The sequence below is a fragment of the Hemiscyllium ocellatum genome, chromosome 4 (genome assembly GCF_020745735.1).
Source record: "Hemiscyllium ocellatum isolate sHemOce1 chromosome 4, sHemOce1.pat.X.cur, whole genome shotgun sequence".
In the NCBI taxonomy this organism is placed as follows: Eukaryota; Metazoa; Chordata; class Chondrichthyes; order Orectolobiformes; family Hemiscylliidae; genus Hemiscyllium; species Hemiscyllium ocellatum.
Genome location: NC_083404.1, coordinates 95,399,348 through 95,424,612, shown reverse-complemented (window position 1 = coordinate 95,424,612; position 25,265 = coordinate 95,399,348). Strand labels below are relative to the sequence as shown.

At 41.2% G+C, this 25,265-nt stretch overlaps 1 protein-coding gene across 1 annotated transcript in view; it reads left to right on the top strand.

The window, feature by feature from the left end:
• Positions 1–5,311: 5,311 nt before the first annotated feature.
• Positions 5,312–25,265, top strand: part of LOC132815224 (cyclic nucleotide-gated cation channel beta-3-like) — a 94,602-nt gene continuing 74,648 nt past the window's right edge. Inside the window, exons 1-3 of the mRNA XM_060824038.1 lie at positions 5,312–5,448; positions 14,372–14,538; positions 21,358–21,540. Coding sequence (XP_060680021.1) covers positions 5,312–5,448; positions 14,372–14,538; positions 21,358–21,540 — 487 coding nt within the window. The remainder of the gene's footprint in view (positions 5,449–14,371; positions 14,539–21,357; positions 21,541–25,265) is intronic.

Sequence of the window (25,265 nt, the reverse complement as noted above, 5' to 3'; positions counted from 1 at the left end):
TTGCACCTAACCAATGCCATCAAATATGATCTGTCTGTCAGACCTAAAGTTCTGTTCCATTGAGGAGCTGACTAGTGTTGTGATATTTTGGAAATTTGCTGAATTACTGCTTAAAATGTTAAATTCCATCTGACTAATGATAGAGTACAATTGTTTTTTAGTCAAGCTTGATGTTGCAGAAGAGAATATCATGAAACGTATACACAAAGTAATCAACTATTAATTACTATTTAACAAATCTATGCTATTTATTCAAGAATGTTTTTCTACCAAAGACTTTGTGTGGGACCCTTCTCCACTTGATCTCAGTACTCAGACTCATACCAATAGGAAAGATTCATAGTGGTGAATCTACTCAAGGCACCTGAGGTGGTTCCAGTAGACAAGACTAGAATGTATACTATGCTCACCATACTTCACTATAAATATCATATATAGGATTCTGAGGGGTTTGATTAGGTAGATGCTAAGAGAATTCTTCCCCACAAGGCAGAATCTGGAACTAAGGGACACAATTTTAAAAGAAGGGATTCAATATTTAAGATAGACATGAGGAATTATTTCTTCTCTCAGAGGGTTGTTAATTTTGGAATTCTCTTCTCTAGACAAAACATAGACTGACTAATTGATTATATTCAAGGCTAAGAGTTGTGGTCCCAGCAGACATGATTACCAGACAAGTAGATCCCAGACAGGAACCCAGCTTGATAGATCATGACCTTATTTGTTTTACTTTTAATTAAATTATCTCGTGCTGAAACATAAGTTCGCAACACTTAACAAGAAAATGGGAACACATTACAAAGGAACTAAGAAAAATAAAATAATCCAAACTGTCTACTTATAATACAATTCTAAAAGATTTTGAAACACACAGTAAAACAATAATCCTATTAATCACACAGCACCCCTCCATAAATCAAAAAGAAACAAAACAGTCATGGTACAGTTCTTAAAGCACCATTCGTATAATATTCATACCAATATTCCTGCATCTGGCAGCTCAGTAGGTTTAAGTCACTTGGACTTTAGGTGTTAAACAGAAACTATGATAGCTTCTCCTCAAGCTTCACTGCACTTATCGAACTAATCATTTTCAGGTCTTTATCTGAAACAACATTAACTCTTCACTCTAAGGACCTAACTCACTATAACCTTCTCTTCTCAGGAACATTACTCAATATAGTCCTATTGTTACAAGACCTTCCTAGCACTAAAATAAACTACCCAAACATTAATGGTCTCTCAGTAAAGGGGGTTTCCTTTATGCTTAAAAGAAGCAGATTCCAAAACTCCCCAAAAAACCTTTGAGGCTCCATTAGTTACCATGCTGAGTCACAAACAATTCAAAATAAACAGAAGCCCATTAGTGCACAAATTCATTCACTCTACAGCCAAACATTAACTTTTTCAAACCATTACATCCTTGTAGAACAAAAATTCTTCAAAGCTGCCCAGTTTTGAGCTGCCGGATCTGTTCAGCACAATGGTATTGACATACAATATATTAATGAGTATCTTGAATGTAAACTTGAAACTTTGGCTCCATAAGAACTGAGTGATGGTAGCTCCTCAAATTCTGTTGTGGACACTTGCATCTACAGCAGGTAGGTTAATGATGATGAAGTCGGATAGGTTTCTTTTCCCTCTCACTGTTTCTATATCTTTCACATGGCCCAATCCAGCAGATGTGTTCTTCAGGACTTGGCCTTTCAAGTCAATGGTGGTGCTACCAAGCTACTCTTGGTAATTAACTTTGAAGTAACCCAATCAGAGTGCATTCTGAGTCTTTGCTACCCACAGTGCTTCTTCAAATGATGTTTGATGCAGAGGAACACTCAATTATTTGAGTATGCCAGTTTTCACTTTCTTATGACACTTTATTAAATAATTAATCTTACAATATTGTCACTGGAGGGAAAACCATGCAATTAATATCAAATTCACCATATGGAACCAATTTGGAACAAGAGCAGTTACTATTTACGGATTTAACTGTTGGTATATTTAATACGTCCACTGCTGCAAGGCTTGGAAGCACTGATAGCTTTCAAAAGCTGTTTTACATTTAAAGGTTATAGCTGAATGTTCACAAAATTCCATAATTAGATTTTATTCTGTCTTTACGGATGCTTGAATGCTTGTCCACATTCTCTGTTCAAAAATAACCAAAGTGTGATGAGGTGTATTCCGAGCAGAATGTCTGTAAAACGTGACAGGAGTTCAATAAATTTAATGCATGACTGAAGCACAGAAAAGTGACTACAGCCAGAGGGCAGTGCTATTTAACCACTAACAGAATTGGTTTCTACATGATTATAAATCATTCTGAATCACAATGCTTTAAAAATATTGAGAAAAGAGGCCCATGTTGAGGGTATTTGCTGTATTTCACATCTGACTATCAAGTCAGAGGTCACATGACACTAGGTCATAGTCCAATAGGTTTATTTGAAATCACAAGCTTTCAGAGCACTGCTGCTTCGTCAGGTGAAGTCACTCCTGGTGCCATGTGAATTCTGACTTTGTCCACCCCAGGAGAAAGTGAGGAAGACAGATACTGGAGATCAGAGTCGAAAAGTGAGGTGCTGGAAAAGCACAGCAGGTGAGGCAGCATCCGAGAGCAGGAGAATCGACATTTCGGGCATAGGCCTTTCATCAGGAATGTGGGGAGAGGGAGGGGTGGAAGGGGGCTGAGAGATAGATAGGGGGATGGGGATGGGGGGAAGGTAGCTGGGAAGGCAATAGGTAGATACAGGTGGGGGGATGATGGTGATCGTTTGAAGCGGAGGGTGGAGATATTCTCTGAAGTGGTCCGCGAGTTGATGGAGACCATTTCTTCCATGACTCCCTCGTTATGTCCACACACCCCCACCAACCCACCCTCCACTCCCAGCACCTTCACTTGCCACCACAAGAAATGTAAAACATGTGATGACACCTCTCCCTGCACCTCCATCCAAGACCCCAAAGGATCCTTCCACATATGGCAGAGATTTTCCTGCACTTCCAAACACCTCATTTACTGTGCCCGTTGCTTTCGATTAGGTCTCCTCTACATTGAAGAGACAGGATGTCAATTGTCGAATATTTCAGAGAACATCTCTGGGACACACACCAAACAACCCCACTGCCCTGTGACCAACCACTTCAACACCCCCTCCCATTCCGCCAAGGACATGCAAGTTCTGGGCCTCTTCCATCGCCAAATCCTAGCCACCCGACACCTAGAGGAAGAGCACTTCATCTTCCACCTTGAGACCCTCCGACCACATGGATCAACATTGGTTTCACTAATTTCCTCATCTCCCCTCCACCTCATCCCAGCTCCAACCATCCAACATGGCATCGCCCTCTTGATCTGTCCCACCTGTCCATCTTCCTTCCCACCTATCCGTTCGAGCCTCCACTCTGACCTATTATCATCATTCACTGCCTGAAGCTACCCATCGCTTTCCCAACTACCTTACCCCCAACCCTGCCCCACTTCCTATTTATCTCTCAGACCTCTTCCTCTGCCCCCTGATGAAAGACTTAAGCTCCAAAATGTTGATTGTCCTGTTCCACAGTTGCTGCCTGACCTGTTGTGCTTTTCCATCGCCACACGTTTTGACTTTTTCCATCCCAGTCCAACATCTGACTACCAAGACTGGCATGGTCAAGTTAACAGTGGTCAGTTCTTCAGCTTTCATTCAAAACAAAGAGCTGAGTCTTTCAGAGAGGGAAAGATTACAACTAATGTGATCAGGCAAGAGAAGAAAGCTACAGGTTCTCTGGAAATTTTGTGGCAGAATATGGCAGGAGGACTATCTCCAAGGCAAATCCAGTGGTGATCCAAAGAACATTTATCCTGGTTATTTCCGGAAGGAGAAATCTTTGGAACAATCATTTAAGAAAGTTTTCAAAAACTGAAGGATGCACCTTACACTTGAAAGCATGACTCAAAACGATGGGGAAATTTGAAGTCATTGTAAGTCATGAATGGCTCTGGAATGTTTCTTATGTTCCTATAAGCCTGTGGGAGAGTTGTTTTGATATATACATATGAGCTGTGTGGTTATTAGCCATTTTAACATAATAATAATAAGTGTTGTGTTTTGATATTGATAGCATTGGAGAATGGGCCAGAATCTGACAGATAAAGCTTAATGCAGATTGTCCATTTTGGCCAGAAAAATATTCTTTAACTGGAAAGAGATTCAAAGTGCATCAGTGCAAAGGGAACTGGGTGTCCTGCATCAATCACACGAACTAGGTATACAAGTGCAATGTACAGTGAGAAAGGAATTCAAGCATTTAATGCAAAAGGACTGGATCATAAAAGTGTGGTTACAATTACATAAGGCATTGGTGAGACCGTACCTGAGGTATTGTGTTCAGTTGGTCTCTACTTGAGGAAGGATGTGGCAACATTGGAGGCAGTTTGAAGGAGGTTCACCAGGTTGATTACAAGGCTGAATGAACTGTTGCATGACGAGCAGGTGAATAGCTTGGGCTTGTACTCACTGGAGTTTAGAAGAATGAGGGGTTATCTGATTGAAGTGTATTAAATGTTAAAGGAGATTGAAAAGGTAGATGTTAAATAGATGTTTCCCTTGTGGGACAGTCTCAATCAAGAGCTCATGGATATAGAGTTAGAGGAGGTAGGTTCAAAACTAAGATGAGGAGAAACTAATTCTCTCAGGGGATTGTGAATCTGTGAAATTCACTGCCCCAGAGTACAGTGGAGGCAAAATCAATCAACAGATTCAAGAAATAAATAGATATGTATCTGAAAAGCAGGATAAAGAGCGATGGGGAGCTGGCTGAAGAGTGGACTAGAGACTAGGATAAGATTAGTCATGATCATGTTAAATGGCAGAATGGGCTTAAAGGGCTGAATTGCCTACTCCTGCTCCTAATTCCTATGTTCCTATGCTTTCTGTATATTAGAATATCAGTTGCTTACTTAATAATGGTTAGTCAATGTTGCTTTTCATTGCTTTTTTAAAGTAATGGCCTTAAAATTTGAAATGTTGTCATTCAATTTCTTTAAATTAGTTACTGAGAATTCAGATCTCTTGTTTAAAGTTACTTGACTCTATGAGGATCATATCAATATTCATATCAGAAATGTTATGTTTTAATTGAAACAAATTGCTTTTAATATTGTACATTTTTGAAACAATAATTTAAAATGATACATGTTGCACTGTATTATTTATTAACAAATATAAATGCTTTAATGAAAAAGGTTATATATTCCTGAGATGCTGCCTAACCTGCTGTGCTTTGACCAGCAACACATTTGCAGCTATATTTTTCAGCAGCAATGTCCCAGCCTCCTCCATGCTGGAATCGTACTAAAGAACCAAAGTCTCAGACAACAATTGCAACTGTCTCCAAACAAGGAGTTGAAACAAGCTTACAAATAGAACCTGCATCAATGGAAAAAGAAGTTGGACTTCAGTAAGTAGCATTCAATGAGAACAAATTAACACCTTATAATGCACAAACATTGAAATTGACATTAATACTCTAGTCTTATTCTTTAAAAAAATTTATTAAAATGTGAAACAGGACCATATAAAACTAAACTGACACCTTTACATTCTTCTCCCTTCATCATAAAAACCATTTTAAAACCGAATTCTAAAATATTAAACAAAAGGAACAACCTTGTTTTGCTTCAGAAGTAATTAAGTACAGGTTATGGGTTTACTGAAAGTTAAGAGTAAAAAGTGAGGTCTGCAGATGCTGGAGATCAGAGCTGAAAATTTGTTGCTGGTTAAAGCACAGCAGGTCAGGCAGCATCCAAGGAACAGGAAATTCGACATTTCGGGCCAGAGCCTTCATCAGGAATGAGGAGAATGTGCCAAGCAGGCTAAGATAAAAGGTAGGGAGGAGGGACTTGGGAGAGGGGCGATGGAGATGTGATAGGTGGAAGGAGGTCAAGGTGAGGGTGATAGGTTGGAGTGGGGTGGGGGCGGAGAGGTCAGGAAGAAGATTGCAGGTTAGGAGGGCGGTGCTGAGTTGAGGGAACCGACTGAGACAAGGTGGGGGGAGGGGAAATGAGGAAACTGGAGAAATCTGAGTTCATTCCTTGTGGTTGGAGGGTTCCCAGGCAGAAGATGAGGCACTCCTCCTCCAGCTGTCGTGTTGTTATGTTCTGCCGATGGAGGAGTTCAAGGACCTGCATGTCCTCGGTGGAGTGGGAGGGAGAGTTAAAGTGTTGAGCCATGGGGTGGTTGGGTTGGTTGGTCCGGGCGTCCCAGAGGTGTTCTCTGAAGCGTTCCGCAAGTAGGCGACCTGTCTCCCCAATGTAGAGGAGGTCACATCGGGTGCAGCGGATGCAATAGATGATGTGTGTGGAGGTGCAGGTGAACTTGTGGTGGATATGGAAGGATCCCTTGGGGCCTTGGAGGGAAGTGAGGGAGGAGGTGTGGGCGCAAGTTTTACATTTCCTGCGGTTGCAGGGGAAGGTGCCGGGAGTGGCACCCGCATGGGCACCAGCTATGCCTGTCTCTTCGTAGGATATGTGGAACAGTCCATCTTCCACAACTACACTGGCACCACCCCCCACCTTTTCCTCCGCTACATCGATGACTGTATCGGCACTGTCTCGTGTTCCCATGAGGAGGTTGAACAGTTCATCAACTTTACCAACACCTTCCATCCCGACCTCAAATTCACCTGGACTGTCTCAGACTCCTCCCTCCCCTTCCAGACCTTTCCATTTCTATCTCGGGCGACCGACTCAACACAGATATCTGGCTGACTGACTGACTCCCACCCTGCCCCCTGTAAAAACTCCATCCCATATTCCCAATTCCTTCGTCTCCGCCGCATCTGCTCCCAGGAGGACCAGTTCCAATACCGTACAGCCCAGATGGCCTCCTTCTTCAAGGACCGCAGATTCCCCCCAGACGTGATCGACGATGCCCTCCGCCGCATCTCCTCCACTTCCCGCTCCTCCGCCCTTGAGCCCCGCTCCTCCAACCGCCACCAAGACAGAACCCCACTGGTCCTCACCTACCACCCCACCAACCTCCGCATAGAGCGTATCATCCGCCGTCATTTCCGCCACCTCCAAACGGACCCCACCACCAGGGATATATTTCCCTCCCCTCCCCTATCAGCATTCCGCAAAGACCACTCCCTTCGTGACTCCCTCGTCAGGTCCACACCCCCCACCAACCCAACCTCCACTCCCGGCACCTTCCCCTGCAACCGCAGGAAATGTAAAACTTGCGCCCACACCTCCTCCCTCACTTCCCTCCAAGGCCCCATGGGATCCTTCCATATCCGCCACAAGTTCACCTGCACCTCCACACACATCATCTATTGCATCCGCTGCACCCGATGTGGCCTCCTCTACATTGGGGAGACGGGCCGCCTACTTGCGGAACGCTTCAGAGAACACCTCTGGGACGCCCGGACCAACCAACCCAACCACCCCGTGGCTCAACACTTTAACTCTCCCTCCCACTCCACCGAGGACATGCAGGTCCTTGGACTCCTCCATCGGCAGAACATAACAACACGACGGCTGGAGGAGGAGCGCCTCATCTTCCGCCTGGGAACCCTCCAACCACAAGGAATGAACTTAGATTTCTCCAGTTTCCTCATTTCCCCTCCCCTCACCTTGTCTCAGTCGGTTCCCTCAACTCAGCACCGCCCTCCTAACCTGCAATCTTCTTCCTGACCTCTCCGCCCCCACCCCACTCCAACCCCCCTCACCTTGACCTCCTTCCACCTATCACATCTCCATCGCCCCTCCCCCAAGTCCCTCCTCCCTACCTTTTATCTTAGCCTGCTTGGCACATTCTCCTCATTCCTGATGACGGCCTCTGGCCCGAAACTTCGAATTTCCTGTTCCTTGGATGCTGCCTTACTGAAAGCTAAGTAATATGTTGACTGTGATGAAACGCTCCACATTTCTAACACTTACAATGAATGCTCAAAATTCATTTGTGTCCTTGGATGTAAGATTTAAGGATGGTCTTGTTTCAGTAAACCAACTAAACCTAAACTCAGTTGTCGATTCATGATTTTTATCCTCTGAATATTCAGATTTGATAGATGTTGGGGGGGGGGGGGGAAGCAAAAGCTTTAAATGCAAACTGTCACAATAGTAACAGCTGACCCTGATTACATCGTGGTTAAGGATAATAATAATTCTAACGGGGAAATTCTGCAGTAGCAAGGGAATGTGCCAATGGGCTGTGGTCAGGGGATGTTGGGAATGAAAGAGGAGTGAACCACCATAACCCAAAATGAACAGCCTCTGTGGAAGGCTGACATGAGAGGGAAGGAGAATTTGTGTCTGGTGGTGGCATCTTGCTGGAGATGGCAGAAATAGTGGCTGATGATCCTCTGGATGTGGATGCTGGTGGGATGGTAGGTAATGGTTAAGACCATTACTTTAAAAAGTCAATAAAAACCCACATGACTAACCATTATTAAGTAAACAATGATATCACTGCTGTGAGAAAGAAAAGATGGGTGAAGACCAAAATGCAGGAGACATGTCAGACCCAACTGAGGGACCTGTCAACTATGATGCTGGGGAATCCTAAGTTGAGGAAGAAGGTGGACATTTCAGAGGCCTCTTTGTTGAAGTTGGCATTATCAGAATGGATGCAATGGTGAAAGAGGAACTGGGAGAATGGATTAGTCTTGACAGGAAGCAGGATATATTGTCAAGATAACTGTGGGATTCAGTTGGTTTTCAGTGGATATTGGTGGCCAATTTATCTCCAGTAATGTTTAGATTTGATTAGATTCCCTACAGTGTGGAAACAGGCCCTTCAGCCCAACCAGTCCATACCGTCCTTCCAAAGAGTAACCCACCCAGACCCATTTCCTTCTGACTAATGCACCTAACAGTATGGGCAATTTAACATGGCCAATTCACCTGAATTGCACATCTTTGTGGACTGTGGGAAGAAACCCGAGCACCTGGAGGAAACCCACACAGACACGGAGAGAACGTGCAAACTCCACACAGACAGTTGCCCGAGGCTGGAATCAAACCTGGAACCCTCATGCTGTGAGGCAGCAGTGCTAACCACTGAGTCAACATGCCGCCCTAATTTGTGGAAACAGAAATGTTGAGGAAGGGAAGTGAGGAGTCAGAGATGGTGAAGGTGAAGGTGAGAGCGGGGTGGATTTTGGAAGCAAAATTGTTATCACATGATCTTCTATTACACACAATTCATTGTTAGCCACTAATACACCCCACTAGTATCTACTTATTCTCGTGGGTTGGTCATTATCTATTCCTTCGTCTGTCCAGCTTTTCTCTGTCTTTGGGCTCTAACTTCACCTATCATTTACTCCTTATCCCCTCCACCACCCTATTCTCTGCATAAAAAATAATGTTTTCCTAGCTACCATCAGTCCTGAAGAAGAGTCACTGAACCCGAAATGTTAACTCTGATTCCTCTTTACAGATGTTGCCAGATGTGCTGAGCTTTTCCAGCAACTTCTAATTTTGTTTCAGATTAAAACTCCTTTTTAGAGGTTAACAAACACACAGCTTTCAAACAATATTCAGCACATTGAGCTGCTCCTTTTCAATTGGGAATTGTATCAGTGTACTTGTTGTCTGTTTCATTTTATTTTGTTGCAATTCTCTGCCAATGCAATTAGTTTGCTTTATGCATCTTCTCCTGTTCTTTTTCGATGCAGTGTTGAACTAAGGAAACTATTTTTGTGTGTTTGTGTAGAATCAAAGGAAGATCATTTAGTCTAATTATATTACATCATAACACAAAGCATCCTCCAAATATTGGGACCTATTTAATACTAATACTGCTGATTTCAAAGTTAGAGCCATCTACCAGAAGTATGTGCTGTCATCTGGATTGATGAATTGCTATTTTACTTGGCAGAGTGTAGTTATTTACATTCTTTATAAAAAGCTGCGAAACTCACATCTGGAGGGCCCATCATTCTGTTTGATTCTAAATTGACATCACAGAGTGAAAACAATTTTTGGTGCAAGCCACTCTCCACACCAACTTGGATCGTACATTAATGTAGACACGGAGTGTGCACTGAAAGTCTACAGAGGAGGAAGGTCATAGAACATAGAACATAGAAGGATACAGCGCAGTACAGGCCCTTCGGCCCTCGATGTTGCGCCGACCGAATCCTACCTAACCTATACTAGCCCAATAACTTCCAAATGCCTATCCAATGCCCGCTTAAATGACCATAAAGAAGGAGAGTTCACCACTGATACGGGCAGGGCATTCCATGAACTCACAACCCGCTGTGTGAAGAATCTACCCCTAACATCTGTCCTATACCTACCACCCCTTAATTTAAAGCTATGTCCCCTAGTAACACCTGACTCCATTAGCGGTAAAAGGTTCTTAGTATCTACCCTATCTAAACCCCTAATCATCTTATACACTTCTATCAGATCTCCCCTAAACCTTCTCTTCTCCAATGAGAACAGCCCCAAGTGCCTCAGCCTTTCCTCATAAGATTTTCCTACCATTCCAGGCAACATCCTGGTAAACCTCCTCTGCACTCGTTCTAAAGCTTCCACATCCTTCCTATAGTATGGCGACCAAAACTGCACACAATACTCCAGATGAGGCCGCACCAGAGTCTTATACAACTGCAACATGACCTCAGGACTCCGGAACTCAATTCCTCTGCCAATAAAGCCCAGTACACCATATGCCTTCCTCACAGCACTATTTACCTGGGTGGCAACTTTCAGAGATCTGTGTACATGGACACCAAGATCCCTCTGCTCATCCACACTACCAAGTAGCCTACCATTAGCCCAGTAATCCATCATCTTGTTATTCCTACCAAAGTGAACGACTTCGCACTTAGCTACATTGAATTCCATTTGCCACATTTCCGCCCAGCTCTGCAACTTATCTATATCCCGCTGTAACCTACCACTTCCTTCCTCACTATCCACAACTCCACCGACTTTTGTGTCATCCGCAAACTTGCTTACCCAGCTTTCAAGTCCTTCCTCTAGATCATTTATAAAGATAACAAAAAGCAATGGTCCCAAAACAGATCCTTGTGGTACACCGCTAGTAACTGCGCTCCAAGATGAACATAATCCATCAACTACTACCCTCTGTCTCCTTCCAGCCAGCCAATTCCTAATCCAAACCTCTAATGTATCCTCAATGCCATACCTCCGAAGTTTTAGCATTAGCCTACCATGGGGAACCTTATCGAACGCCTTACTAAAATCCATATACACAACATCTACTGCTTTACCCTCATCCACTTCCTTGGTCACCTTCTCAAAGAACTCAATAAGGTTTGTGAGGCACGACCTGCCCTTCACAAAACCATGCTGGCTATCCCTGATCACGTTATTCCTACCCAGATGTTCATAAATCTTATCCCTTACCATTCTCTCTAAGACTTTGCCCACCACTGAAGTCAGACTCACTGGCCTATAGTTGCTAGGGCTATCCCTACTCCCTTTCTTGAACAATGGGACCACATTCGCTATCCTCCAGTCCTCTGGTACTATTCCTGTTGACAACGACGACATAAAAATCCAGGCCAATGGCTCTGCTATCTCCTCCCTAGCTTCCCATAGGATCCTGGGGTAAATGCCATCAGGCCCAGGAGACTTATCTATATTCATCCTTTCCAATATTCCCAAAACCTCTTCCCTGCATATTTCCAGGGCATCCATTCTAATTATTTGTGATTCCATATTCACATCAGCAACAGTGTCCTGTTCCTGAGTGAATACTGAGGAAAAGTACTGATTTAATGTCTCTCCAATCTCCTCCGCCTCCACACACAACTTCCCACTACTATCCTTGACTGGACCGATACCTACCCTAGTCATCCTTTTATTCTTGACATACCTATAGAAAGCCTTTGGGTTTTCCCTAATCCTACCAGCTAAAGACTTTTCATGTCCCCTTCTCGCTTCTCTTAGCTCCCTCTTTAGCTCCTTCCTGGCTACCTTATAACACTCAATCGCCCCTACTGAACCTTCACGCCTCATCTTTACATATGCCGCCTTCTTCCCTTTCACAAGGGACTCCAATTCCTTACTAAACCACGGCTGCCTCACAAGGCCCTTTACACCATGCCTGACTGGTACATACCTATCGAGGACACGCAGTAGCTGCTCCTTGAACACTCCCCACATCTCATTAGTGTTCTTCTCTTGAAGCCTGTTTTTCCAATCCACACATCCTAAGTCATGCCTCACTGCATCATAATTTCCCTGCCCCCAGCTATAGCTCTTGCCCTGCGGCACACGATTATCCCTCTCCATCACTAAAGTAAAAGTCACCGAGTTGTGGTCACTGTCCCGAAGTGCTCACCTACCTCCAAGTCTAACACCTGGCCTGGTTCATTACCTAGAACCAAATCCAATATAGCCTCCCCTCTTGTTGGCCTGTCGACATATTGTGTCAGGAAACCCTCCTGCACACATTGTACAAACACCGACCCATCTAATGAACTCGAGCTATAGCTCTCCCAGTCAATATCTGGGAAGTTAAAGTCCCCCATAACAACCACCCTGCTACCTTCACTCTTTTCCTGAATCATCCTCGCAATATTATCCTCTACTTCTCTAGGACTATTAGGAGGCCTGTAGAAAACACCTAACAGGGTGACCTCACCTTTCCTATTTCTAACCTCAGCCCAAACTACCTCAGATGGCAAGTCCTCTTCCATCGTCCATTCCACTGCTGTGATACTGTCTTTGACAAGTAATGCCACGCCTCCCCCTTTTTTACCCCCATGTCTGATCCTACTAAAACATTTGAACCCTGGAACGTGCAACAGCCATTCTTGTCCCTGTTCTACCCACGATGTCAATCAGTGCATAATTTTGACTCTAGTTCTGCAACTTTAGTATTCAACAGTTCAGCAAAGGTTTTCCTTAAACATGCATAACTAAGTACGTATTTAACATTATGAAGGACTATTCACCAAGAATAGTTTATACAATCATTACTTCTAATTAATTAACTATCAGGTTAGTTGCTGATTGAATTCTATAGGCCACTGTTGAATTTAGAAGAATGAGTGTAGACCTTAGTGAAAGTTGTAAGAATCTTAGGGGATTTGACTGGATAAATATAGAGAGGTTGTTTCTGCTTGCAGGATAATTGGACCAAAGGGCATAATTCCAGAATAAGGGGTCACCTTTTTAAGACATCGGAGGATAGTGAATCTGTGGAATTTATTACCACGGAGAACTGTTGAAGCTGTGTCATTAAGTATATTCAAGATTGAGATAGACAGAGATTTAATCAGTAAGGGAATCAAGAATTTTCGGGATAAAGCAGGAAACTAGAGTTGAGGATTATCAGCTCAGCCATGATCTCAATGAACGGTAGAACAAATTTAATGGGCCAAATGGCTACTTCTGCTCCAACATCTTATGGCTTTATGATCACCTTCTTAAACCATCTGAAGTCCACAGCACTAATAGGGAGGTTGCTTCAGAATTTTCAACAAACAATTGTGAAGGAATAACAAAATACCTCCAAATTAAGATGGTGCTTGACTTGGAGAAGAACATAGAGATATAGTGATCTTATGTATCTTGAGCCCTTGACAACAGTGTAAAGCTCCTTAAGAACTATTCTTTCATGTCTGGAAAGGAGTGTAGCATTGGAACATCAACACTCCTAAAATTAACAGGCCCTGTTTGAATTGAGAGGTGGAGGGAGTGAACACATTCTGAACTATTTGACTGGGTTTCTGTTATCAAGAATGGCAAACTCCTGACAGGGAGGAGAAAGTGAGGACAGCAGATGCTGGAGATCAGAGTCGAGAGTGTGGTGCTGGAAAAGCACAGCAGGTCAGGCAGCATCCGAGGAGCAGGAGAATCGACATTTCCGGCATTAGCCCTTCATCAGGAAAGAGGATGAAGAACTTATGCCCAAAATGTCAATTTTCCTGCTTCTCGGATGCTGCCTGACCTGCTATGCTTTTCCAAGACCACACTCTCAACATGGATTCCTTATAGCAAAGTCTCATACGTTTCCTCTAAATTAGTTCCATGTCAAATGGAGATGTCATGTTTTCCTATCTGTGATTCACTCTTGTCAAGCCCAGGTGTCTTATAAGAACACTATGTCAATGTAGAACAAATGATGATAACTGCCAAGGATTCTTATAATCTTCAACAGAAAGTGTTGTCAACATCTGATTTCAGAACAAGAAACATGGCCATTGAAATTATAAGCTTGGTATACTGAATATGTATTCCACATCCCTGCCACAACTTGATGAACATAGCCACTAAGTTTTTAATTAAACAGTAAAAAGCCTGATAATACATTTTCGATATAGTTTAATGAATTGGTTCAGGATTGAACAATAAAGTGTTGATTTCAATTTCTACATTTATATTTTGCAGCAACACATCCTCTAGTGAATGCGAGCAAGAGCAACGAGTATTTCTCAGTGATAGAGCTGATGCACAGCTTCAAAGCTTAGTGTCACGTGTGCGGGAAAGGACATCATTATACAAAGAAAAGTTGATTAGTGAGGATGGTTCTTCATCAGATGAAACTCCACCAGCTTGTAAGTTCAATCCTTAGAGCCAAAAGGCTGATACCCAATGAATCACACAGCACTTGGTAATTAACATGCTGGGACTTTGGTCAACTGATGAGTAACATATCCAGAGCTAACGTAACTAATAACATACACTTGATTTCACAGACCAATGTTATTTTCATTATATTAATCAATTTAACATTACTTAGAAACATAAATATCTCAGAATATATCACAATGTTGGATTTTCAACATTAAGGAATGAGGTTCAAAAATGAAATAACATTCCTTTTGAATCTGTCTTGGGAATTAAATGATTCCAGTGGAGTACATGCTAGAGTAGATCCTTTAGATAAAACAGGCTTAATGATCTAAATAGACTTTTCTTATTCCATGAGCTTTTCCTTTCCTCAGAAAATGACTGGAGGATATGCAGCTTCACAACAACACAAAGCAAACTATCACCTATATTCAGAAATGTGATGGTTGCAATCAGATGTTTATTTGGGGTTCAGTATTGACATATACTAAAACATATTATATGCAAAAACATTCCTCTTCTTCTTAGTGCCTCAAAGTGAGGAAGCTGCTTACATTAGGAGCATTCATCCAAAAAAAAATCAGTATGACTTAAATATTAAAAGTCAGTGATTACCAGAAATGACAGGTAATTTCCTGAGTCTCCCTGTTTCACACTCCAGATTTCTGTGGTCGTGATGTTGTTATGTTATGTGACATTGACAATGTTTCTGTGACATTTATTACTACATTAAGGATAACAGTAATATCTGTTTCTATTTCTTTTAATATGTTACACAGTAACACCTGTATTAAATTCTCCCACTGGCATTGTGGCTTGAATTGCTAAACTCCACCTGTCAATTTCTTTTCTGCTTATTCTTCCATGATGAGCACAATAATTATAGCTCAAAGTCATACTAATTCCCGTGACTAACTTCTGAACAACATCACTGGAGATTCGCCGACAGCATTAAAATATTTCATACTTACAACTTGCCAAGAAATGTTTGCATCAAATTCCAAAATCACATTTGATAACAGAACAACCTCAGTCCTGGCTCCCTTACTTTGCACATGGTGCATCTCACACCTCAGATAACACCTAACAGAGTAACACCAAACAGCTCAATTTTCCCTTTCCATACCCAACCTATTTTATTTTAATGTGCCAAGTTTTAAGTCTGTTGTCTGTGAAACTGTGAATAAATTCAGCATATGCAATAACCAATTTAACAGAGAGAATTCAAGTATGGAAATCACATCAGCAAGGACTGTAACAGGACATCCATGGTAAACATTATGAATGTTTGTGTTCAAATCTGGGCAGAGAGCACTTGGGATATTCCAAGGAGCACTTCACGCAGAGCAACAAGTAGCAAGTGTACAAAGAGGCCAGGTGGATGACAGAGAACAATTTCTTGAGGCAGTCTCATTTGAAGCAGAAAAGTAAGAGGCTGGAGCTTTTTTGGAATTTGATTTATTGTTGTCACATGTAACGAGATACGGTGGAAAGTGTTGTTTCGTATGCTATATAGGCAGATTGTACCATATCAAGTGTATTAGGATAGCAGAACAGAGTGCAGATTACAGCTTATTGTCAATTTGGAAGGTTAGGCTCAAACAAGGAGATTAAACTGAAAATATACAAGGAAGGTAGCTGGGAGCAAATTGGTGTTTTAATATGAATCAAGTTCACATATTTGATCCAAAGGTCTGTAAAAAACATTAAAACATAAGACCTAGGGGCGGGCATTGGAAATTCAGCAATCAGATGCTTTTTTGGGATCATTTGATATGATCATAGCTAATCTCATTTCAACATCAACTCCACTATCCCGCCTACTCTCCGTAAAGCTTCAACCCATTACTAATTAAAAATCTGGCTATCTCCATCCTAAATTTACTCAATATCTCAGCGTCAACCATACTCTAGGGTAGTGTGTTCCATAGATTCATGACCCTTTGAGACAAATCATTTCTCCTCATCTCTATTTTAAATCTGCTGTCCCTTTATCCTAAAATGATGACATCTCCTTCTCAAAGTCTTCACCTGACTTTTAATTGTTGACTTGCTGCTCATTACAAAAGAAAATATATTTTTAAAAAGTAACTGCTACTCGCAAATTTCCTGTTCTTTGTCATTTATCCATTGCAAATATGCTTTATTCCTTTTATCTTCTATCTTCCTTAAGAATTTTAAAAATATTTTACCTTGTTTAGTATTTGACACTATCACAATAGTTACTTGTAGCACAACTCAAAGTCCTCTATGAATCTTTTACTATAGTTCCTGCTCTAGCCGCTTATTTCAGATTTACCCTTCCTTCCTATATTGTTTTTGCTGTCAATTTTTTGTTGATGATGGTGAAGTACCATGGAATGCTTTATTTGTTAAAAGCATTGTATAAATTTAGATCCATTCTCTGAAACTCTCCCCCTAACATTATGCAAAGGTTTAATTACTTTTCGAGTTCAATGATTCATTGTTCAATTAATTATTCAATTTGAATCTACCAATTGATTATTGTCAAAGTTCATTTAACTGATTTCCATTCCTGTTAATTCTTCATGCATGATGGCATTTAGTGAAACCCAATTCACCATGTCCCAAGCACAAGCAAGTGTATTTATTGCACTTCACACATTTCATTGATGTCACTTTTTTTAAATAACAGACCAATAACTTAAAGGAAATCCATATCTAAAACTTGCAATCTCTCATCTTTGCGTCTTTATAAAGCAAAGTATGAAAATAGTCCTTTTTGGACATTATAGAATGTATAAACCAAAACCAAATTTATCATTTAAATTGAATAATGGAATGTTACTGAAGACTTTTAAAATATCTTCTCAAGTTTTAATCAAGTTGCTTCTTAGTCTTCTAACTCCAATGGATATAAGCCTAGCATGTCCAGTCATTCCTCAAAAGATTCCATGTATTGGTTTAGTAAGCCTTCTCTGAACTGTTGCTACTTTATTTACATCCTTCCTTAAAGAAGATCAGTGTGGTGTCTTTAATGCCCTTTATAACTGAAACATAACCTTTCAACTTTTATAATCACCTCCCATCTGAATAAAAGATAACATTTCATTCTGTTAGCTTTTGTAATTTCTTGCTGCACCAGCACACTAACGTTTTGTTAATAATTCCCTCGGGTATCCAGATCCTCTGCATCTCAGAATTTAATTTCTCATTGTTAAATAATATGTTTTGATCTTACTCTTCTCACCAACTGGACAATTCTACACTTTATTATACTCTATTTTAAGAACATAGAGCAGAGAACAGAATAGCACATTACAGGCTCTTTGACTCTCCATGTTGTGCTGGCCTTTTATCCTACTCTAAGATCAGACTAACCTACATACACTTCATTATACTATCTTCCATGTGCCTATCCAAGAGTCACTTAAATGCCCCTACTGTATCTGAGTCTACTACCACTGCTGGCAGTGCATTCCACGCACCCACTGCACTCTGCGTAAAGAACCTACCACTGATACCTCCCTTTAACCTTCCTCTAATCACTTTAAAATTTTGCCCCTTTGTGATAGACATTTCCGCCATGGGATAAAGTCTCTGGCTATCCACTCTAACTGTACCTCTCATCATCTTATAAACCTCTATCAAGTCATCTCTCTCTCTTCTTTGCTCCAATGAGAAAAGCCCTAGCTGCCTCAACCTTTCTTCATAAGACATGCCCTCTAGTACAGGCAGCATTCTAGTAAATCTCCTCTGCACCCTCTCTAAAGCTTCCAAATCTTTCCTATAATGAGGTAACCAGAACTGAGTACGGAATTCCAAATGTGGTTTAACTAGGGCTCTATAGAGTTGCAGCATAACCTCACAGCTGTTAAATTTAATCCCCTGCTAATGAAAGCCAACACACCTATCAACTTAGGTGGCAACTTTGAGGGATCAATGGACATGGACCCAAGATCTCGCTGTTCCTCCACACTGCCAAGAATCCTGCTTTTAACCCTGTATTTTGCATTCACATTTGACCTTCTAAGGTTAATGACTTCACACTTTTCCAAGTTGAACTCCAACTGCCACACATCAGCCCAGTTCTGCATCCTATCAATGTCCCATTGCAACCTACAACAGCCCTCCACACTATCCACAATTCCAACAACCTTTGTGTCATTGGCAAACGTAATACCCACCATTCCACATCCTCATCCTCATTTATAAAAATCACAAAAATTATCCAGATTTTTTTCCTCTCATTTAACCTATCTATGACCATGTGTAGCCAACTTATGTCTATTCACTTTCCTACCTATTTTTATGTCATCAGCAAATTTAGCAATGATACTTTTAGTCCCTTCATTCAAGTAAAAACCTTGAGTCCCAGCACTGATCCCTGTGAGACATGATTGGTTACATCTTGCCAGTCAAAAATGATCCACTTATGCCTACTCTTTTTCCAATCTTCTATAGTCAATATGGTACCAACTGCACCATGAACTTTTCTGAGATGACACCTTATCAAATACCTTCTAGAAATCTAAGAACAGTATATCCACCAGATCCCTTTATCCATTGTACATGTTATTTTCTCAAAGAACTCAAATAAACTTGCCAATGTAATTTTTCTTTCAAAACATTATTTTGATTCTGCCTCAATGCCTTGAACTTTCTAGTATTTTAATGACATCTTCCATATTATATCTTCCATATGACAGATAAAACCAAAATAACTGCAGATACTGTAAATCAGAAACAAATGTAGAAATTGCTGGAAAAGCTAAGCAGTTCTGAGGAATGGTCATCAGATCCAAGATGTTAACTTTGATTTCTCTTCCCAGATGCTGCAAGATCTGCTGAGCTTTTCCAGCTATTTCTGTTTTTGTTTCCATATGACAGATATGAAGCTAACTACCTATAGTTTCCTATTTCCTGTCTTCTTTGAGTAAAAGAGTTATACTTGCTATGTCCCATTCTAATGAAACCTTCACTGAATCTAAGAAACTTCGAAAACTTAGAACTATTGCATCAACTATCTAAGTTATTTTAAGATCTTAGGATGAAGTCCATCAGGAGCTAGAGACTTGCTGGACCAAAATTCCAACAGAGTGTTTATAGAATCATCATACAATCATAGATTCCCGACAGTATGGAAACAGGACATTCGGCTCATCGAGTCCACACCAACACTCAAAAAAGCATCCCACCCAGATCCAACCCATACCCTGCATTTCCCATGACTAATCCACTTAAGCTGCACATCTTTGGACTGTGGAAACAAACCTGAACACCAGGAGGAAACCCACACAGACACAGGGAGAATATGTAAACTCCACACAGACAGTCATTCAAGGCTGGTATCAGTCCCAGGTTCTTGGTGCTGTGAGGCAGCAGTGCTAGCCACAAAGCCACCGTGCCACCATCCCACCCCATATTGCTTGCTATTGCTTAATACTGCTGTCCCAAATTACACCCTCACTTCCATTTATTGATTTCCAATCATTTCAGGGTTGTTACTTGTATCTTCTACAGTAAAGACTGATAAAAAGTTTCAATTTCTTTATTTTCTGTTATTAGGAGCTACATTCATTTTGTTAACTTTCTTTAATGTGTAAATATCCAAACAAACTCTTACTATATGTATTTACATTTCTGGCTAGCTTTCTCTAATGCTTTAATTTTTCTGTCATGAATTTTAAAATAATTCTTTGCTGTTTATTATATTCAGTCTAGTCTTTTGAACTGTCAACAATTTTTGCACAATGATATCCTTTCTCTTTCAGTTTGATGATGTATTCCTCCCAGAGAAATATTATTGCTTGTTGGAATATAATTATTCTTATATTCTAAAGTATTCCCTTGAATATCTTACACTGTATCCCTATTCACCTATCCGTTATTTAGATTGGCAGTTTACTCTAGCTAGCTCTGCTGTCATGCTTTCATAATTGCCTCACTTCAAGTTTAAAAATATTATTCTTAGATCCACTGATCTCAGTCACAAACTGAATCTAAAATTCAATCATATGTGATCACTGTTACCTAGAGGCATCTTCATGAGTTCATTAATTAATCCTATCTTGTTAGATAATACCCATTCTAGTGTAACCGTCTCCCTTGTTTCATGCACCCTTTCTAATTTAATATTATCCTCTCTGTAGAAGGGCTACCAGAACTGAGTTTTCACAGGACTACAGGCCTCAACACAATTCAAGTGTAGACCATCCTGAAAGTACAGATTCAATTTTCTGATGCCAATGCCCCAAAAGCCCACACCTACTTCTCGCACACCAACCTTAAAACATGAATTCATTTCTGTTTCAGTTGGTTGATACCAATTTGCTTGTGGCTCAAGTAATCATCCAGAGATTGTTATTTTTGAAAATCTTCTTCTTAAATTGATGTCTAGCTCCTCAAACAGTCTGTGCAGATTCTCTTTCCTTATTCTGCCTTTGTTGTTGGCACCTACATGAACCACAATGACACGGTCCTCTCCATGTCACTCCAAATTCCTTTCCAGCCTTGAGCAGATGGCCTGAGCCCTGGTATTAGACAGTCAATACAATTTCCTGGTCTCTCACTCTTTACTGAAAAGAACACTATCAATACCCCTCACTACAGCCTCCACTACAACTACCGTATCTATTTTGACTCGTCCCACTTGAATGGCTACCGTTAGGTAGCTCTTCCATCCTGAAGATTATTTGACTTTCAGTCGAAACTTTCTGTAATATCTATCCCATCTCAATACTCATTTTCTTTAAATTAGATTCCAGCTCAAACAATTTTGGTAATTTCATGAGATAATATAAAAACTGTTTCATATTGAAATATGTTTCTCTTTTGCTTAGCTCCAATCAAAAAGGTTCCTGCACCAAAGGATGATGAAGAAAAACAACAACAAGAAATAAGTCATGATGAGACCAAAACCGAAGAGGCATATTACTGTGACATGGTTTGCTTTGAATTCAAGAGACTTTCAATTAAAAAGATCATTCACAAGTTAAGAATCCCTGAAAGCATTGAAAACTCAGGTACTTTATTATCATTAAATAATTTTTATCATTATAGTTTGAAAGATGAACCAAATTTAGAATAGGTGTCCTATGTTCTTTGATGTTTAAAAAGTGTATAGTGCTGAAATTTACATCCTCCAATGGGCTTCATTGATTGTTGCATTTTGATGGAGGCATTAATATTTGATATTCAAGTGAAGAGTTTTGGTATACTTCAGTCTAGTGTTAGCCTAAGGAAAATCATAACAAGAAGGCAATTCATTATCACCTTCTCAAAGACAGTTAGACTTGGAAAATAGATATTGGTCTTGTCAGTGACATCTCTATCCCAGGAATTAATCAGGCCCAGATCTTCCAGCCTCCATACTCTAACCTGGTGAGTTAACTAACCTTACCCATTGATCACCATACCATCCTATCCAGCTGCCACCCCACCCCCCTCACCACACCCAACTTAATGTCTTATTGTTGGAGCAATGAAATGAAGATGGTAGGCTATTGCTAATGTCAATGGATAGCTGATCTAGAGGCCAAAGACAATGCTTTGCAGACATGAGTTCAAATCCAAATAATAAATCTGGAATTGACAGGTAGTCTCACTAACAGTTATCATGAAGTAACTATTGAATGTCATGATTAAAAAAAAGTCTGGATCACTGTTGAACTTTAGTAATGGAGATCTGTCATCCTTACCTGGTCTGGTCTGCATGTGACAATAGTTGACACTTATCTCACCTCTGAAATAGCAAAGAAATCCATACAGTCCACAGGCAATTAGAGATAGGAAACAAATGTTTGCCAATGACATCCTCATCCCATGAAAGAATTAAAATATTCATTTACATCACTCACCCCAATGTCCCAAAACCTTTCTATGTGATATGAACATAACAGACAATGTTAAAAATCACACAACACCAGGTTATAATCCAACAGGTTTAATTGGAAGCACACTAGCTTTCGGAGCAGCACTCCTTCATCAGGTGATTGTGGAAGGCTCGATTGTAACACAGAATTTACAGCATCGATCGAGCCCTCCACAATCACCTGATGAAGGAGCGTCGCTCCGAAAGCTAGTGTGCTTCCAATTAAACCTGTTGGACTATAACCTGGTGTTGTGTGATTTTTAACTTTGTACATCCCAGTCCAACACCGGCATCACCAAATCATGACAATAGACTACGTCAGCTAGTGCCACCTAAAGGTGATATGACCTCCACACAGATTCCTTTCACTGATGACTCAAAGGTTTCCTTTGTCGGCTTAGGATCTTCCATCAGAAGATTGGTCAATTAAATGGGAGAAAGGTCATATTTAATGTTTTGACTGATCAGGATCAAAAATTGGTGTTTTGATGCTGGTCATAAGATTTCTTGCTGAGATCTTTGTATTATTGATAGTCACAGGTGAGGTGCTGGAAGACTGGAGGTTGGCAAACGTGGTGCCACCGTTTAAGAAGGGTGGTAATGACAAGCCAGGGAACTATAGACCAGTGAGCCTGACCTCGGTGGTGGGCAAGTTGTTGGAGGGAATCCTGAGGGATAGGACACCCATGTATTTGGAAAGGCAGGGACTGATTGGGGATAGTCAACATGGCTTTGTGTGTGGGAAACCATGTCTCACAAACTTGATTGAATTTTTTGAAGTAACAAAGAAGATTGATGAGGGCAGAGCAGTAGATGTGATCTATATGGACTTCAGTAAGGCATTCAACAAGGTTCCCCATGGGAGACTGATTAGCAAGGTTAGATCTCATGGAATACAGGGAGAACTAGCCATTTGGATACAGATTGGCTGAAAGGTAGAAGTCAGAGGGTGGTGGTGGAGGGTTGTTTTTAAGACTGGAGGACTGTGACCAGTGGAGTGCCACAAGGATCGGTGCTGGGCCCTCTACTTTTTGTCATTTACATAAATGTTTTGGATGCAAGCATAAGAGGTACAGTTAGTAAGTTTGCAGATGACACCATAATTGGAGATGTAGTGAACAGCAAAGAGGGTTACCTCAGATTACAACAGGATCTGGACTAGATGGGCCAATGGGCTGAGAAGTGGCAGATGGAGTTTAATTCAGATAAATGCGAGGTGTTGTATTTTGGGAAAGCAAATCTTAGCAGGACTTATCCACTTAATGGTAAGGTCTAGGAAGTGTTGCTGAACAAAGACACCTTGGAGTGCAGGTTCATAGCTCCTTGAAAGTGGAGTCGCAGATACATAAGATAGTGAAGAAAGCGTTTGGTATGCTTTTCTTTATTGGTCAGAGTATTGAATACAGGAGTTGGGAGGTCATGTTGCGGCTGTACAGGACATTGGTTAGGCCACTGTTGGAATATTGCATGCAATTCTGGTCTCCTCCCTATCAGAAAGATGTTGTGAAACTTGAAAGGGTTCAGAAAAGATTTACAAGGATGTTGCCAGGGTTAAAGGACCTGAGCTACAGGGAGAGGCTGAACAGGCTGGGGCTGTTTTCCCTGGAGCGTCGGAGACTGAGGGGTGACCTTATAGAGGTTTACAAAATTATGAGGGGCATGGATAGGATAAATAGACAAAGTCTTTTCCCTGGGGTCGGGCAGTCCAGACTAGAGGGCATAGCTTTAGGGTGAGAGGGGAAAGATAACAAAGAGACCTAAGGGGCAACTTTTTCACGCAGAGGGTGTTACATGTATGGAATGAGCTGCCAGAGGATGTGGTGGAGGCTGGTACATTTGCAACATTTAAGAGGCATCTGGATGGGTATATGAATAGGAAGGGTTTGGCGGGATATGGGCCGGGTGCTGGCAGGTGGGACTAGATTGGGTTGGGATATCTGGTTGGCATGGATGGGTTAGTCTGTTTCCATGCTGTACATCTCTATGACTCTATGATTCTACTTGAGCCAATTTGTAGCTGCTAAGTGCCAGAGCAAGTAATTATGTTAGATACTTTATTATACTGTGCTGTTTTAATCCAAACTGTGTCATACTACTTCTTTTGTAATCATCTACAAATACAAAAGCAGATATATCTACCAGTACATAAGTGAACATTACCAATTTAGTATTACCTTTTGAAGTAATGGTATGGAAAATGATTAAGCCATTCATGTTTATTGACCCCCACATCAAGAGAGATAAGCACGAACATCCTCTTTCCTCTTACTTGGATGTATTTTTGCTGAGGACCATGAATTACCTCCTTAATGTCTGCCACTGCTTACTTACTGTACACATGCATCTCTCACTCAACTCCTCAAGAGCCTTTAATGGGCTCCTATTCATTTTTGCCTTTAACTTTTGATCAAAAATTGTTTGAAGTTAATTTGTGTTACAAACCATGTTTTGCATCACTGACCAGTCCACACCGCCCCGCCGAAGCGCAACCCACCCATACCCCTTTACCTAACACTACGGGCAATTTAGCATGGCCAATTCACCTGACCTGCACATCTTTGGACTGTGGGAGGAAACTGGAGCACCCGGAGGAAACCCATGCAGACACGGGGAGAATGTGCAAACTCCACACAGTCAGTCGCCTGAGTCGGGAATTGAACCCTGGTCTCTGGCGCTGTGAGGCAGCAGTGCTAACCACTGTGCCACCGTGCCGCCCACTCACTTGTTTCCAACCTAAGTTTCTCACTCTCAAAAAAGATATTACATTCTATCATGTTATGATCACTACTTCCTCGGGTGTCTTTTACTCAGAGGTCATTTATTAAACCTGTCTCATTACTCATTACCGAATCCAAGATACCCTGCTCACTGGTTGGG